Source organism: Syngnathus leptorhynchus, chromosome 13 (genome assembly GCF_054491065.1).
Source record: "Syngnathus leptorhynchus isolate UIUO chromosome 13, UIUO_Slep, whole genome shotgun sequence".
In the NCBI taxonomy this organism is placed as follows: domain Eukaryota; kingdom Metazoa; phylum Chordata; class Actinopteri; order Syngnathiformes; family Syngnathidae; genus Syngnathus; species Syngnathus leptorhynchus.
In genome coordinates this window covers 2,187,368-2,203,204 of record NC_141207.1, presented here as the reverse complement: position 1 = coordinate 2,203,204, position 15,837 = coordinate 2,187,368, and the positions used below count along the sequence as shown (strand labels likewise).

Genomic DNA, 15,837 nt, shown 5'->3' with positions numbered 1-15,837 from the left:
AGTAAAGATTTAGATTGGATTAGAAAGAGTGCCGACGTCATTAGGGTATTTGGCAACACAGCTATGATTGGCTGAGCGCTCGATCACGTACCCACGATCCTTTGCGCCAATATTTAGAACAACCACATTTTTGAACACCAAGTACACTTATTTAAATTGTCTAAATTGTAAGGCTTTGAAACTGACTTTAGGCTTTTATTTTTAAATGACCATGTAAAGTAAAGGTTTTAAAAAAAACGAGGCTTTTAAAAACGCCTAAAGTAGCCAAACAAGCATTGTAGACACGTTTCAGAAACCACCTGCTGTGAGCACTGATAAGCATAGTCATCAGCTTCTGCTTTTATACAATTGAGCTAAGTTTGTTGTTCACATTTTGATCAGGGGAGAGCGCGTACGCAGTCCCCCACTATCAGAAATTGTGCAGTCGAGATTCCCACATTTGGGGAATTCGCAGGGGTCAGCACGACCGGAGTGCAATGGTTGGGCCTCACCCTGGGTGAACCACCTGCTTGATCGTGGTATCGCCCCTGCCAGGTAAGTATGAGTTGTAATGTAGCCAGGCCGAAGTCTTTACGGCACACACAGTCTCCAGTCATGGTCCAATCCAGAATTTTGAAACTCCCCCCAGACATTTTTATTTGTCTCAAAAGTAGGACATGTCCGGGAAAAAGATGACGTCTGGTCACCCTAACCTGAATCCAATCATCGAGAAAGGTGGGATTAATTTGAAGCTGTCGTTGCAAACCAACGCAAAGTATTAATTAGATGCACACACACACATACACAATACACACAACTTAATTTTCTGATTGTAATTGTTTTATTTTCTTCGTATTTTTGGATTACTTGGGTTAATGGATTGTTTCCAAGATTTGGTGAAAATTCCATGTCAATTGGAAAGATATTTACGGTGCAATTTATTAACTGCATAATATTGAGTTCTCTGCTGGTTGTACACAACAGTTGAGTAATTATCTTGTTGGCCACAAGACGGCGACAGCGCCCAGTGTTTAAGCAGAACTGTTTCTTTTTCTTTTTTTTCTTTTTTTTTTTTATCCGCATTGCTATTAGCTGGTCTTAAGCTCAGCACCATGGACCCAAGCGGTGAACAGCCTCAAAACAACCCTGCGACAGGAAACCAATCTCCCGTCCCTGTCCTCGACAGTAAACGATTGAAAGAGCTGGAAAATGCTGCTTTGCAGACCACATTGATATCACAAATGGATTCAGAGTCGGGGACGGAGGTCGCGAATTCGACCGATCTGCCTGCCGAGCAAGAGCAGCTGAACGGCTTGAGCTTGAACCACCGTGCGGAAGAAGCTGTGTCGGCAAGAAATACGGAGACTGCGCGCGTCGAAGAGGAGAGGACCTTGACGGACCATTTGAACAAACGATTGCTGTCGTCTTTCCTTGAAAAGCTCAACAAAAGTGACCTGGCGCTTCCCGGAGTGGAGCGTCTCGACTGCGCCGTAGCCGACGAGGACTCGAACAGGGCCGCAGAAGAGTGGTGACTCACCGGGATGCCCGTCCACGCGGAAGTTGCTTCGGGCTCCACCAAGAACAATGCCCTGTCCTTGAAGGCACACAACATCACATCCAAGCTGCACCGGCAATTGCTGCAAAAATTGCAATGTTCATTTTGTACTCTCGATAATGATCAAATACGAACTAAAAGTTTAAAATTATGCTTATGTTTTAAACATGCAGTTGTAAATTCATTTACTACACAGTTAGCCCATTTATTTATCACACCAGAAATTATATCTGAAACCTTTGAAACTATTTGCAAAATAAAGCTTTGAAATATCAGAGTGGAAAGTTTGTTGTTGAATATTAAGGGTAGAAAAGAGCTCCAACCATGGCACAGAAAGGTTTGCCTAGTTCCCAAACAGACGTAAAAAGGAGCATAAAACATGAAAATACCCGAGCAGAGCTACACCATCTACCAATTTATCCTTATCCTAATGTGACATTCAATTCTATCCTTTTGTGATTAGTGATTTTGTGCAATACAGGCGTTTAGTATTCTGTCTTTAACATGCTGCTGTTTTGTACTTATGTAAATAATTTCTAATGATCATTTAGTAGATTAGTTTTTTTTTAATCACAGAAGGCAATTTTAATTTATATTTATGTATTTAAAATACAAATATAGATTACACCTAAAACAATATTTTCAACCTTTGGTTTCAATCTGGCGGCACGGTGACGCACTGGTTAGCACGTCCGCCTCACAGTTAGGCTGGTGCCAGTTTGATTCCACCTGTGTGCAGTTTGCATGTTCTCCCCGAGCCCACGTGGGTTTCCTCCAGGCACTCCGGTTTCCTCCCACATCCCAAAAAACATGCTAGGTAGGCTGATTGAGCACTCGAAATTGCCCCTAGGTGTGAGTGCGAGTGCGAATGTTTGTTCGTCTCTGTGTGGCCTGCGATTAGCTGGCAACCAGTTCAGGGTGTCCGATGACTGCTGAGATAGGCTCCAGCAAACCGTGACCCCCGTGGGGACAAAGCGGTACAGAAAATGGATGCATGGATGGTTTCAATCTACTTTTGTAAACAGAAGGTGATTTGAATTTCAATGTATACTTATCTATTCAAAATACAAATACAGACTAAACCAATATTTTCAATCTTAGGTTACAACCTACTTTTCTAAAACGTGTTCAATACATACACTCCGGGTCAAAAGTTAAGAAGGGTCACCCATACAATTTAATCTAAACTTTTCAACTCACTAAAGGAAAGCAAGGGATAAGACAAGTGTCTGCTTGTCTTACTGTGGCCACAAGAAACTCGACACTCCGAAATAGCCTCATCTCTCCGCCAAATTTCATTTTTTATTGTGACATTAGATAGCCTGGCCACACATAACATTCCTAATCAATCATCACCTCTCTTATATTCATGTGGTTTGATCACTACCAACATTCTTTCAACATTTTGTCAAGAAAAATATTGGACTCATTTACACTAGTAATAGTCTTCCTTGAGGCACTTGGCAGTTCTAATATAGAAATTTCTATTGGAACTCCAAAACCTTGACAGCTGACATAAGGCTGGCACAGAGAAAGACAAACGGACATTGTTTGTTGAGTCTGCGCTGTGACTCATTACAGAAATTGACTGAAAGAAGAATTTGGTTGTTAGATTATATTACGTAATCCCATCAGGAAAAATAGAGAGCACACAATTAGTTCTGAAACAATACATATATACAGTATGTTCTTGGGATAAAAATCTATGTTTACACTTGCACAATGGACTTAGTAGTGTTAGTATCCTATTTCTTTTAAGTGTTTTTTTTTTTATTTATTCTTTTCTTGCAGCTCCAGCACAATGGACTTCCTAATGTTAAGGTTTTCCATTTCTTGTATGTGAGTTTTCGTCACTTTGTTGCAGCTCCATCATAGGGACACACTCTCTTTCTGTACACATACCCTGAAAAAGGAAAAAAAGGAGTTGTAACTGATGTTTTCTAGGGTCACTGTCAGTCGTGGATAGAGCAGCCAAAATTGTATTCTGTATTGTTGGCTTAGAATAATATAACTCAAGCATAAGTAAAAAGTAGCAAAATGATCAGTTTCTCTAATTTTGCTATTCATAGGTATATGTGAATGAGTTAGTTTTACACTATAAACTATGTCCTGACAACATAATTCCAAATATAAATATTTTTGTATAAAATATATGTACAAAATATATATAAATATAGATACAAAATGGTAGAAGTTTATTTTTTATTTTTATTTCAACAAGTCCATTAATCCATCCATTACTATTTATTATTCTTGAGAACTCAAGAGAATATGACATCATCACTTACCCCATCCTGTGTTTGGATGACTGCTTGTTTCTTACCCAAGTCCCACCATAATAATCCCTCTTTAAGATCGGCTCTCTCCGTTGGTCCTGCATGTTGGGAGAAATATGATCACTTTAACAATAATGTGATGTAATAAATAAATAAATAAATAAATACAATTAAAATAAAGAAACACCATAAAACGGATTCAACCTCCATAAACGCATCCCTCATATTTACACTTCCTTTTGCCAAAAGACACATAAGACACGAGAAGATATGCGCTCCAAGCAAATATTAAATAATCACATTGCTTAATCTATTTATTATTGCACCCTAAGTGTCTTTATAGTGTATGCTTACCTGTCACATAGCTCACGAGGAGACCAACTAGTACAACTGAGCTTGTTGCCAGGGCACCAAAATAAAGATAGGAGATGGAGTACAAGTTATGCAAGCCCCTAGATGTTGGAAAAGATATCCATAAATATCTTTACTGTCTGGATGTCTTGGACATTACTGAAATCATCAGATCTACACACATATTTTTTACTTGTGTGTATTTACCGTAATTCTCGGACTATAAATCGTGTTTTTTTTCTTAGTTTGGGGGGGGGGGGGGGGGGGCGACTTATACTGAGGAGCGACTTATATGTAAATTTTTTCAAAAATTTTCAAAATTCAAAAAAAAAAAAGGGAACCCGTGATAAACAAACCACGATGTAGCAAGGGATTGCTGTAATTTGAATTTCAAGTGACGTCCGCGGCGCAGCGGTTGTTTACATAAAGGACAAAGATTCGATCACGGGATGACGAAGATTACGAACGCCCCACGTACTACCGGCATCATTAACGGCTTTGTTTGTAAGTGACACGAAGGACAAAGCGTTTCAAAGATTTAATAATTTGGAGTGACACAGAAGGTTTGAAAAACTATTATGGCTTTTACGCACGCCCGGTCCTACTCTACGGAGCTCTCTTTCAACTCCGTGGATGGAAGTCGGGGGTCGGCGCTCGGCCGGGGACGGTGGATGGGGCTCGGACATGTCTTTTACGCACGCCCGGTCCTATTCTATGGAGCTCTCTTCCACCTCCATCGTTTATGTCACGTTAGCATACCTATCGTTTAGCCTGTTGTTGCTCGTTCATGTCTGTTCTTGGTGTTGGATTTTGTCTAATAAATTTCCCCCAAAATGCGACCTATACTCCGGAGCGACTTATATGTTTTTTTCACATTATTGTGCATTTTATGGCTAATGCAACCTATATTCCGAAGCGATTTTTAGTCCGAAAAATACGGTAATTAATTTCAGTATGGCAAAACAATGACAATTGCTTGTTAGGTATAACTGACTGTGGGTTGTCGTTTTGAGGTTGGGTTGACATCGCATGTTGATGCTGAGTGCCATTCAGGGTGATGTTTGCAGGTTCACACTCGTCTGCATAATTAGGCAGCACGCCCATGATCCTTGGACTGGGTGGGTAAAGAGTGGAACCAACGGCCAGCCACAACGAGACACAGTAGCCAGTTGCTATTCCCAGGTATGTTCCCTGAAACGTCAAAATGTGCAATTGTACCTCAAAATTTGGAAGAATTACTGAAGTGTTTTCTAAAGCTCCCTCATATTGTACAAAAACAAAACCTCACCACTCTATTTGAGGTAGGAAAAAACATCCCCAAGATGAATACACCTAGTAATGGACCACTGACCACACCCATGATTGTAAAGGACCCCTGAGGAGAGAGCACAATTAACATTTAAAATAAAGAGTCTGTAATAAATGAGAAAAATACCAAGGAAGTACAACAATTTGGAAGTCAACCAGCATCACAGAATGGATTTAACTTTCGAAGGTGATGCCATACACAATATTGGTAATTTGATTAGTATTTACCTGAAGAACTCCCCAGTCCATGAATGAAGCTAGAACAGCTACGATTATACAAGCAACTCCATAGAAAAAGGCTTGAAAAAGAATAAAAAGAAAGAATCAGCATTATTTTGACATCTCGTACCACCAGCCTGTTGTGCTCACACTATACCCAGTTTAGTCCAGTTTAAACAAATAGGACTAAGGAAATGGTAAACGAATGAAAGGATGAGTAGTATTCAACCTTACACAGCCCTTTGGAAATGAGGAGTTGTTTCTTCTGGCTCAAGTGGCGCACATATTGTTGAAAGAGGTCCTCCATCGTGACTGCAGCCATTGCATTGATACTCGTGGAAACTGTGCTACATAAGATACAATATAGATAAAGAAAAATCTTTCAACATTTCATTTTTGTTGTTGTCATTGCAGTACTACAAGTGATTCCTAACCTACTGTATATCTTTGCTCCCCTAAGGATGCCTGTTTCATATAATGACGGACAGTCCTATTAAACACTTAATTCTTTTTTTTTTTTCAAGATTGAAATACCTCAGAGTGCCACTGTATGCACAGGCCAGGAAAAGACCCGGAAAGCCAGTATAGTTCTTGAATATATCCAGCACAAAGTATGGCATATACTGCAGCATGAAAATGAGGAGAGATACAAAGCATTAATGCCAACTCATTTTGAATGTATTATCATAATGGCTAGCTATATCGATCAGAACATTGTACTGTATAACTTCATAGAAACTGAAGCACTTATACAAATGAACCACTAAATTACATTTGTTTGTTTTTCCATCACACTGGTTTGTCATTGATAAAAGCCAAAAAGTGAAAACTTGGTAATACCAAGAAGACAACACCAAGCAGCATTCAACTTACTAGATCAGGAGAAGACAGTCTGCCAGACATCAGTGGATCACATTTGATATAATAAGCAAACATGACGATGCCGCAGACAATTGCACTCCCCGCAATTAGGAACAAACCTAATTGGTTGATGAATATTGCCCTGCAAGAAGTCATAATGCCAAATTTAAGACTAGCTGCAATTTTTTTTTGTGAAGCCAGGATTAATTATAGGATGGGATTCCTGTTCTGTTTTATTTATGGTATATTTCAGCACTAGTGGAAATTACCATAAGCATTACCAAAATGACTCACCGCTGGGCCTCTCTTTCAGTTCTGCATGAAACGTAACGTTGGACTTGAGCTTGGTTTACTCCATACATGGATAGCCACAAAAGTGAAGCCCCAACAGTCAAGCTCCAAAAGGTGTAACGTCGTCGTGGGTCGATGTCAAAACTGTACAAACGTGATCCAAGGATAGGCAACTAGAATGAGCAATTTCTGGAGAAATTACGTGTGAAGGCGAAGAAGATGAATAAATACTAGGGGAATGCTACAGAAGAAAGGGTTGAATCGGTCAAAAATTGTAGGAATTAGAAGGGAAAACCAAAATTTGGTAATATTTGACATAAAGTTGAACATTTTGAATTTTTGGTGAGCGGAAAGTTGTGGCATATTTAGGCATAAAATGCGCAGTTAAAAGTTGGAACGGTTGAACTCGGTGTCAAAATGGAAAAATTAGGGAGCAACAAAATGTGCGGCACTTCTGGTTTGTTTGGGTGCACTTCTGGTTTAATTGAGGTCACTTCTGGTTTGTTTGGGGCCACTTCTGGTTCAAATTAGGTCACTTCCGGTTTATTTGGGGCACTTCCTGTTTGTTTTGGAGAACTGGTTTAATTGAGGCCACGTCCGGGCCAATATAGGTCACTTCCGGGTTATTTGGGGCACTTCTGGATAAATTTACGTAACTTCCAGTTTGATTTGGGCACTTCCGGTCATTCATTTCTAAAGTAAAAACAAGTGTTTGTTTTATTTCCCAAACTCAAAACTTAACCAGATAAATGCAGGTAATGCTATGCTACATAGCGCTCCACACATATGCTATGCGGGTCCTAGCAAAAGATCAGCTGGCTCTATCGTCATACAAATATTACTCTTTGACTAAGGAAGTTGTTTTCACTTACGCATCAAAATTAATCCGCGATCCATTGTTTGCAATTTCCAGCACTGCTGCAGGACCACCCACCAGAATGATGCCACGGATATAAATTGCCACAAAGCCAGAAAACATGACAGCAATCTGGAACACATCTGTCCAGATCACAGCTTTTATGCCCCCCTATAACAGACCAATAATACAAGGGATACTTAGCCACACAGGAATTGCTTGAGAAGTGTGTAATGAGTGTCTAGTGCGGTATTTCTCAACGATTATTGAGCATGGATAGGAATGACTAGATTGATGGAAATGATTATTGACTTTACCAGGGTTGTGTACACGGTGCAGATAAATCCGGTAGAAAACAGGGACATCCACATATTGAGCCCAGTTGCTGTGAAAGACAATAAAGAGAGGAACCTTGGGTGGAAGCCACTAATTGCTAATATGCGGTACCCACCTTGGTTGAGGATCAATGCTGGTGCAAAAATGACTACCCCTGTGTACAGCACCTGAGGAAAGCAAATAAATAGAGAAACAATTAGTCGATTGACCACTCCAAATTGCCAGTAGATGTGATTGTGAGCGTGATTGTTTGTTCATCTACATGTGCCCGGAGTCAGCAGAGTTGTTTATAAGTCCAAGATTATCGGTGTTTATAGGTCAAAGGTTTCCATAGATTTAATGATTTGGAGTGACACAGATGGTTTGATAAACTTGTTATTCATTGTTGGAATCATTTCGGTGAAGCCTTGGCCTGCCATACCTGGGGGCCTCGTCTTTTACGAGTTGAACTCCTTTCCGTTTAACTAAGTTCTTCTTATCTAGTTCCAGGGATGTCCTTTGACCGACCCTCGTCAGTTTTATGTATCCTTCCTGTCCTTCTCTTATCTTTCTGTTTTGTTTCTGTAAGAGGTCTTAACTAGCAATGAGCAGAGCTCCTTTGCACAGGCAAAATGTTCTCTGTTTAGTTCAAAGGAACTTATTTCCTTTTAGTTAACTGTAGCTTTGATTCATAGATTGTTGGTGATTGGAACTGTTTTTCTTTGTGAAGTGTTATACACAGTTTGAAGTAGTTGCATATGAGTTATCCCATATTTACTCAATGTTTGTTTAAGGAACTGCATACAAGTTACCTCACATTTACTGTGTGTAAAAGTGTTTCGGGCTAGTTACTCATTATTATTGTGTGTTGTGTTAGTTTACTAAGAAGATAAACTTAGCAAAGGTTTAGTTGCATTGTTCCACAGGAAATAAATAAATAAAGATTTTATTTATAAGGCGCCTTTCAGGACACTCACGGTCGCCGCACATAGGCATAAAAACAATCCAAGAAAGGACACAGTTTAAAAAAGCCAAGAGCGATTGCAGCAGAGCATCAAGTGTAGTAGGTGGTCAACTTGGGTATGTCTATCTAAATAAATGGGTTTAGAGGTGGGATTGAAATGAGGTGAGTGAGTCAATGTTTCTGATGTCAGGGGGGAGGGAGTTCCAGAGATGTGGGGCGGAGCGGCTGAAGGCCCGAGCCCCCATGGTGGATAGGCGAGCTGGGGGGATAGTGAGGTTGATGGAGGAGGCAGATCTGAGAGACCGGGTGGGGATATTGTTATTGATGAGGTCAGACAGATAAGGGGCGTCCATGTTATGGACTGCTTTGAATGTGTCGAGAAGGATTTTGTAGACTAGACGGTATTTGATGGGAAGCCAGTGTAGTTGGGGAAGAACGGGGGTGATGTGACTGATGGAAGGGGTTTTGGTGATGATACGAGCAGCAGCGTTCTGAACCAGTTGGAGTTTATGGAGGAGAAGACCTAACAGAAGGGAGTTGCAATAGTCCAAACGGGAAGTGACAAGTGAATGAACCAGGATTGCGGCGCTGTTGGGAGTGAGTGAGGGGCGGAGACAGTTGATGTTTCGGAGGTGGAAGTAGGCTGACCGGATGGTGTTGTTGATGTGTGACTGGAAAGATAAAAGTGCTGTCGAGGACGACACCCAGACTCTTGACCTGGGGGGAAGTGGAGACGATGGAGTTGTCGGTGGTGAGGGTGAAACTGGGTTGCTTGGAGAGTATGGATTTGGACCCAATGAGAACTGTCTCAGTTTTGTCACTGTTCATTTTGAGGAAATTGGAGGTGAAGAAAGTTTTGATGTCCTGTAGACACGCACAGAGGTAGGAGGGTGGGAAGGTGGAAGCGGGTTTGGAGGAAACATAGAGCTGGGTGTCGTCCGCATAGCAGTGAAAATTGATGTTGTATTTACAGAATAAGAGACCAAGTGGGAGGAGGTAGATGATCAACAGGATAGGGCCAAGGACAGATCCCTGGGGAACACCGAAAGATAGGGGTGAGGGATCGGATGTGAATGATTTTAACTGAATGAACTGATTACGGCCAGAGAGATATGAGTAGAACCAGTCTAGGGGTGTGTCAGATATGCCGATGGAGGCTAGTCGGTCGAGGAGGATGGAGTGGGAAATGGTGTCAAAAGCTGCGCTCAAATCGAGGAGAATGAGGATGGATATTAAACCAGTCAACGTTGGAATAATTATATGTAGATGCACTGTCGGCCTGACCGGAGGCCTCATATCCTTGCTTAAACAAAGATCTCTGTCTAGCTTCGGGAGTTCTTTAACTCCCTTCCTTTCTTATTTTTTGGTATGCGTCAGTGAGAGGCCCTCACAAGGTACGAGCAAAACACCTTTGTTCTCTGTTTTGTTTCAAGAGAAGTTCTTTCCCTTTAAATAAGCCTTGTAGTTTTTATTCATAAATTGTTGTTGACCAAGAATGGTTTTCTTTGATATAAAGTGTTATAGAAAAGACATACATGTTGAAGTATGTTGAAGTATGTTGAATATAACCAACTCAGGACAGAGTCTGCATTCCTGGGTCACAAATCGGCCAAAGCGTCGCAGCACACAACATTGTTAGTTAGCTAATCAGCGTTGCTACTGCCACAATCTCCCCTCGCTTTAGAGTAGCAATGCCTTTTGTAACCAGGGCAACCCAAAATAAAAAGAGGAGATAGCGGAAGAGGAGCTCGGAATTGGTGGAGGACTGTAACTGGGCCTTCTACGTAATTCTCCTCGCGAGCAAAAGGAATACTGGTTGTCTTCTCCTCTTTGTTTTCAGTGTGTGAATTAATGTGTGATGGTATTTAGACCTGACAGTCAGCTGCCATTAGTAGGTCATTTGTGATTTTGATGAGGGCTGTTTCTGTGCTGTGACGGGGGTGAAAACCGGACTGAAACTGTTCATAAAAGTTATTTTTGGAAAGGTGGGCCAGAATCTGTGATGCTACAGCTTTTTCCAGAATTTCAGAGAGAAATGGCAGGTTGGAGATTATTGAAGATGTTGGGGTCTAAACCAGGTTTCTTCAGTAGAGGTGTAACAGCAAGTCTTGAGCGATGATGGGACAGAACCAGAGGTGAGAGAGGAGTGAATGATGGCTGTTATCGGGGGTAATAGAGAGGGGAGGGAGGCTATAACCAGGGAGGATGGGAGGGGGTCGAGTTGGCAGGTAGATGACTTGGAAGTCCGGATGGGTTTTGATAGATCGGTGACAGAGGGGAGTTGTAAGTAGGAAAAGTGTGTAGAGATGGGGGGGTTGAGAACAAAAGGGTGTGGACAGCTGGATGAGTGGGGGTCCAGTTGCTGGGGAATGGTGGATATTTTTGAGTTGAAGAATGACATCAGAGAGTTACAGGAAAGCGGCATTCAACTTGCTTCAAGTTATCTGATCACAGTCGAGGATGAGTCAGCCAACCATGGAGAAGACAGTTGTACTAAGTTCATTTTGTTTCACTTGTCAATTACTTATTAAAAACGATTCTACAACCAGTTTAATATTGTTTGTTCAACCACAACGATGGTTGAACAAATTATTCATAATTTCTGTTGGGAATATGCTGATGTCAATATTGGTGGATACGATGATGTGTAAATTTAACTTTTAAATTTTAAACATCACTGAAGTACAAGTAAAAAGAAAAAGTGAGTGTGCTTGTCTTACTGTTGCCACAAGAAACTGGACACTCCCCAGCACCTGCATTGGTCTGCCGAACCTCATCTTCAGATACTGTGATGGGCAGACAAGCCACACTTATAACATTCCTGATCATTCTTCACCTTTAATATGCATTTGGTTTAATCATCAGATTCATTATCAACATTTGTTCACTTTGCTAGACGAACAATGGATACATAGTCACATAAGAAATAGTCTCCCTTGAGATACTTCGTAGCACCAAGCAGGTACACTGGTCAACATTTTAGTTACAAAAATTTTAAATAAAAATTTTGAAATACATTTTAAATTGATTTCAGTAAACTGTTGTAGATTATTTTTATGCGCTGATTCTGATGTTTTGTGGTCTAGGACATCATGTTTTAATAATAATAATAATAATAATAATAAAATTACGCTGTTCATCTTGCGTACAATGCAATATATACAGAATTTACATTTCATACAGAAGAACGTCAATTACAACCTGATTGGTGCTCGTGATTCCAAGCCGAAAGAAAACCGGCAGGAACAAGTAAGCAGTCATCACAGAGTTGATGCTTTGTCCAAGGCACATGTAGAGGAATTTGGATCCATAGCGATACGTTTCTGAAGGAACTCCCAAAACCTGAACCGCTGACATAAAAGAGGCACAGAGTGAGAGTCCGACAGGCACCGCTGACATACTGCGACCGCCAGTGAAGAAGTCATCGGTGCTATCATTGTGTGGCTGGTTCTTCAAAGCCTGATAGAGTCCTATGGCCATGGAGATCAGGAGCATCAAAGCGAAGACTACATAGTCAGCCACAGCAAATGTCTGTGTGGTCTGCTCGCTGGCTGATTCTTCTTCCATCATTCTACGGGACAAAAAACTCTCATTTTACAATTTGAAATTACATTTGGACATACCGGTGGCACAATACGCACTGGTTAGCACATCCGCCTCACAGTTAGGAGGCAGCGGGTTCGATTCCACCTCTGGCCCTCCCTGTGTGGAGTTTGCATGTTCTCCCCGTGCCCGCGTGGGTTTTCTCCTGGCACTCCGGTTTGCTCCCACAGCCCAAAAACATGCATGGTAGACCGATTGAGCACTCCAAATTGCCCCTAGGTGCGAGTGCGAATGTTTGTTCGTCTCTGTGTGCCCTGCGATTGGCTGACAACCGGTTCAGGGTGTCCCCCACCTACTGCCCGATGACTGCTGGGATAGGCTCCAGCACACCCGCGACCCCCGTGGGGACAACCGGTATAGAAAATGGATGGATGGAATTATCAACATAAAGTCCACCTCCAAGAGCATCTTGCAAGAATAATTCGGTGTGATTTTGTGTGCACATATTATTGTTTGATTTATAATGCGTATGTGCATGTGTTTTAAGTGTTGGGACTTTTGTTGGGTCATGCATGGACTGTTGCTAAGAAGGGTGAAAGTAGAGATAGCATTGGCGGAGAGATAAATATCACATCTGCATCTGATAAGAAAATTATGGACCTCTTCTCTGTCATATCTTTAGATTGTAAAGTAATGTGCAAATGTACAGTTAATTTAGATTTTGTTTATATTATTTTGTTTCAGTGAGGTACAAGCTAGTAATTTAATCCATTCTAATAGTTGGGCGTTGATTGTTTATTCAGACGAATATTGACTTTCGGATTCAGAGATACATTATGCGAGTTTTTTAACCAGAAGCTCCAGTGGGCCAAAAATTAGCAGTTAATATTTGAATGTCATTGTTGTTTTTTTCTATCTCGTGATGGAGAAGTAATTTACATCAAAAACATTTGAAATAACATTGCAGTAAGTTCTGCAATTAGCTGCGATGAAACTTGGGGGTAGTCAGATATCAGTAACACTTTTTGTACTTATTTTATCATAGGAAACTAAATTATTAGAAAACTGGTCGACTGTTTGACAAATGAAAAATGAAATTCAGGAAAAAGTATATAATTGAAAAATATACTCGACTTTCAAGTGCATCAGATTATCAATTAATACTTACAATTAGCATTATTATTATTTTGCAAGCAATTGGATACTTTGATAGGCTCCCTCGTAACTCACATGTAGTTAAAAATGTGAAATAAATGAATGATAAGACTCACCGTTCTTGGGTAACAGCTTATGGAGTCTGTAAATTGGAATGTGTGATTATCTGAACAGCTGCTCTCAAGTGTGCTTGTCAAGGTTCACAAAGCTGCAAGCCCTTAGGGAGAGGTTGGTCAACCCAGTATCAAGCAAACCCGAGGATGTTGAAACTTTCTTCTTGTCCATGTAAATGAAACTATTCAATAAAGCCAAAACCAACAGTCTTTGAACAGATGTTATTCCTGAGTGTGAACATTCAGAGATGACACTGTAACTTTATATATACAGTACCGTAATTTTCGGACTATAAGTCGCTCCGGAGTAGAAGTCGCACCAGCCATAAAATGCACAATAAAGTGAAAAAAAAAACATATATAAGTCACACCGGAGTATAAGTCGCACTTTTGGACTTCGCTGCGGACGTCACTTGAAATTCAAATTACAGCAATCCCTTGCTACATCGCAGTTCGTTTATCGCGGTTTACCTTTTTCTTTATTTTATTTTTTTTGAATTTTGAAAATTTGTGAAAATATTCACATATAAGTCACTCCTCAGTGTAAGTCGCGCCCCCACCCAAACTAAGAAAAAAAACGCGACTTATAGTCCGAAAATTACGGTACATAAAAGAGCTGCTGAATGTTTTCCCAAGATAAACATGATTGAGGTGTATTTATTTAGTATTCTGGTCTGTTGGTTCCTTGTCACTAAATGACTTCATCCTTGTTGTTCATGTTGTTGATGTGGATTTCATTGCATGATTAACATTGATGTATTTATTTAGTATTCAGGTCTTTTGGCTCATTGTCACTAAGTGACGTCATCCTTATTGTTTATGTTATAGAAGTGAATTTAATTGCTGCTGATTTCTGGATTTTGAATTTCAAAAAAAAAAAATAATAATAAAAATAAAATACTTCTATTTTCAATTTTTAGCCAAAAATATGAGAAGCTCTGTGGGAGTTTTGCATTCCCCAACATTTGTGAGCCAAACAGAAGGAATATATATATATAGCTATAGTTTACAAAGCCAAACAACAGACTTGCTTGATGCGCATAGAAGAACGGCACTAGTGGCAACGTTCATGCACTCGTACCCACCCTTCAATGTGGAAGTTGAATCCTGTCTGCGTCACCTTAACCTAAAGTTTCATAAATATTCAGCAAAATTAAATACTGTACAATATGATTTGGATATGCTCAGAAGAGTGAGTAGATCAGTAAAAATACAAAATGGTTACTAGTAATGTTGCTTATCTGGACGATTAACATGAGTGTATTTAGTTTTTCTGGTCTGTTGGTTCCTCATTTATTAGATTAAACATGTGCCTTGGTATCATTGTGATGACTTTGTTTTAACTTCCACAAATAATTTAACAATACATGGAAAACAGCCCCCCAAAATTTTTACACAGCCATGCTCCAGATGAGAAAAAAAAAAGGGGGGGGGGGGGTAAATAAACCAAAATACACAAAACCAAGTGACTTGATATTGTTGCGCTGGCCTTCTGTTACCAAACGGACTCAGAGTTTGTCTAGTGGATAATGAATCATGTAATAACAACTCCCACAAATAATTCAACAACACGGGGGCACGCTCTGGATGAGGCAGTTGGCAACACCCAAAACTGACAAAAAAACAAAACCAAAACTGCCAGCTGTAACTTCACCAACCCTAACCTTTTGGAGACGCTCTTGGAGTAAAAAGGTCGACTATAATTGAGATGCAATCAAGAATGAATCAAGCACAAAACTGATGAGAAATACAGTAGCTCTAAAAATAACATTTAATATACAACCAGTGAAATGTTTACACTTCAGAAGACACATTTGATGCTGTGACAGGAAACGTCTGAGAACCTCTATGCTGAACGGGGAAACCACAGTGGTCGGTTACTTCTGTTTTCCGGTTCAGATCAGCGACAGTAAATTAATTCATTCATTCGCGGAACTAAATTTTCATACAGTGGTTGACTATGATCAGGATTACACCACAAATCCATCTGAAATTACGATAAAAATCAGAAAAAAAGGCGATAGAAATTACTTCAAAATTCAATTTACATT

The 15,837-nt window shown here is 40.3% G+C and overlaps 1 protein-coding gene and 1 non-coding gene across 2 annotated transcripts; both read right to left on the bottom strand.

The window, feature by feature from the left end:
- Nucleotides 1–378: 378 nt before the first annotated feature.
- On the bottom strand, nt 379–542 carry LOC147046877 (U1 spliceosomal RNA). The gene has a single exon (XR_015068080.1). It is a non-coding gene; the product is annotated as a U1 spliceosomal RNA (small nuclear RNA).
- A 2,273-nt stretch (nt 543–2,815) lies between these two features.
- Nucleotides 2,816–14,001, bottom strand: slc5a5 (solute carrier family 5 member 5). The gene is given in 17 exon segments (XM_085928033.1): nt 2,816–3,376; nt 3,378–3,437; nt 3,823–3,908; nt 4,165–4,262; nt 5,156–5,352; nt 5,450–5,536; nt 5,698–5,768; nt 5,923–6,035; nt 6,223–6,311; nt 6,562–6,691; nt 6,844–6,984; nt 7,713–7,867; nt 8,014–8,081; nt 8,148–8,199; nt 11,696–11,761; nt 12,177–12,546; nt 13,790–14,001. Coding segments are annotated over 16 exon segments (1,854 nt in total). The 5' UTR covers nt 12,546; nt 13,790–14,001; the 3' UTR covers nt 2,816–3,304.
- Between the last annotated feature and the right edge of the window lie 1,836 nt (nt 14,002–15,837).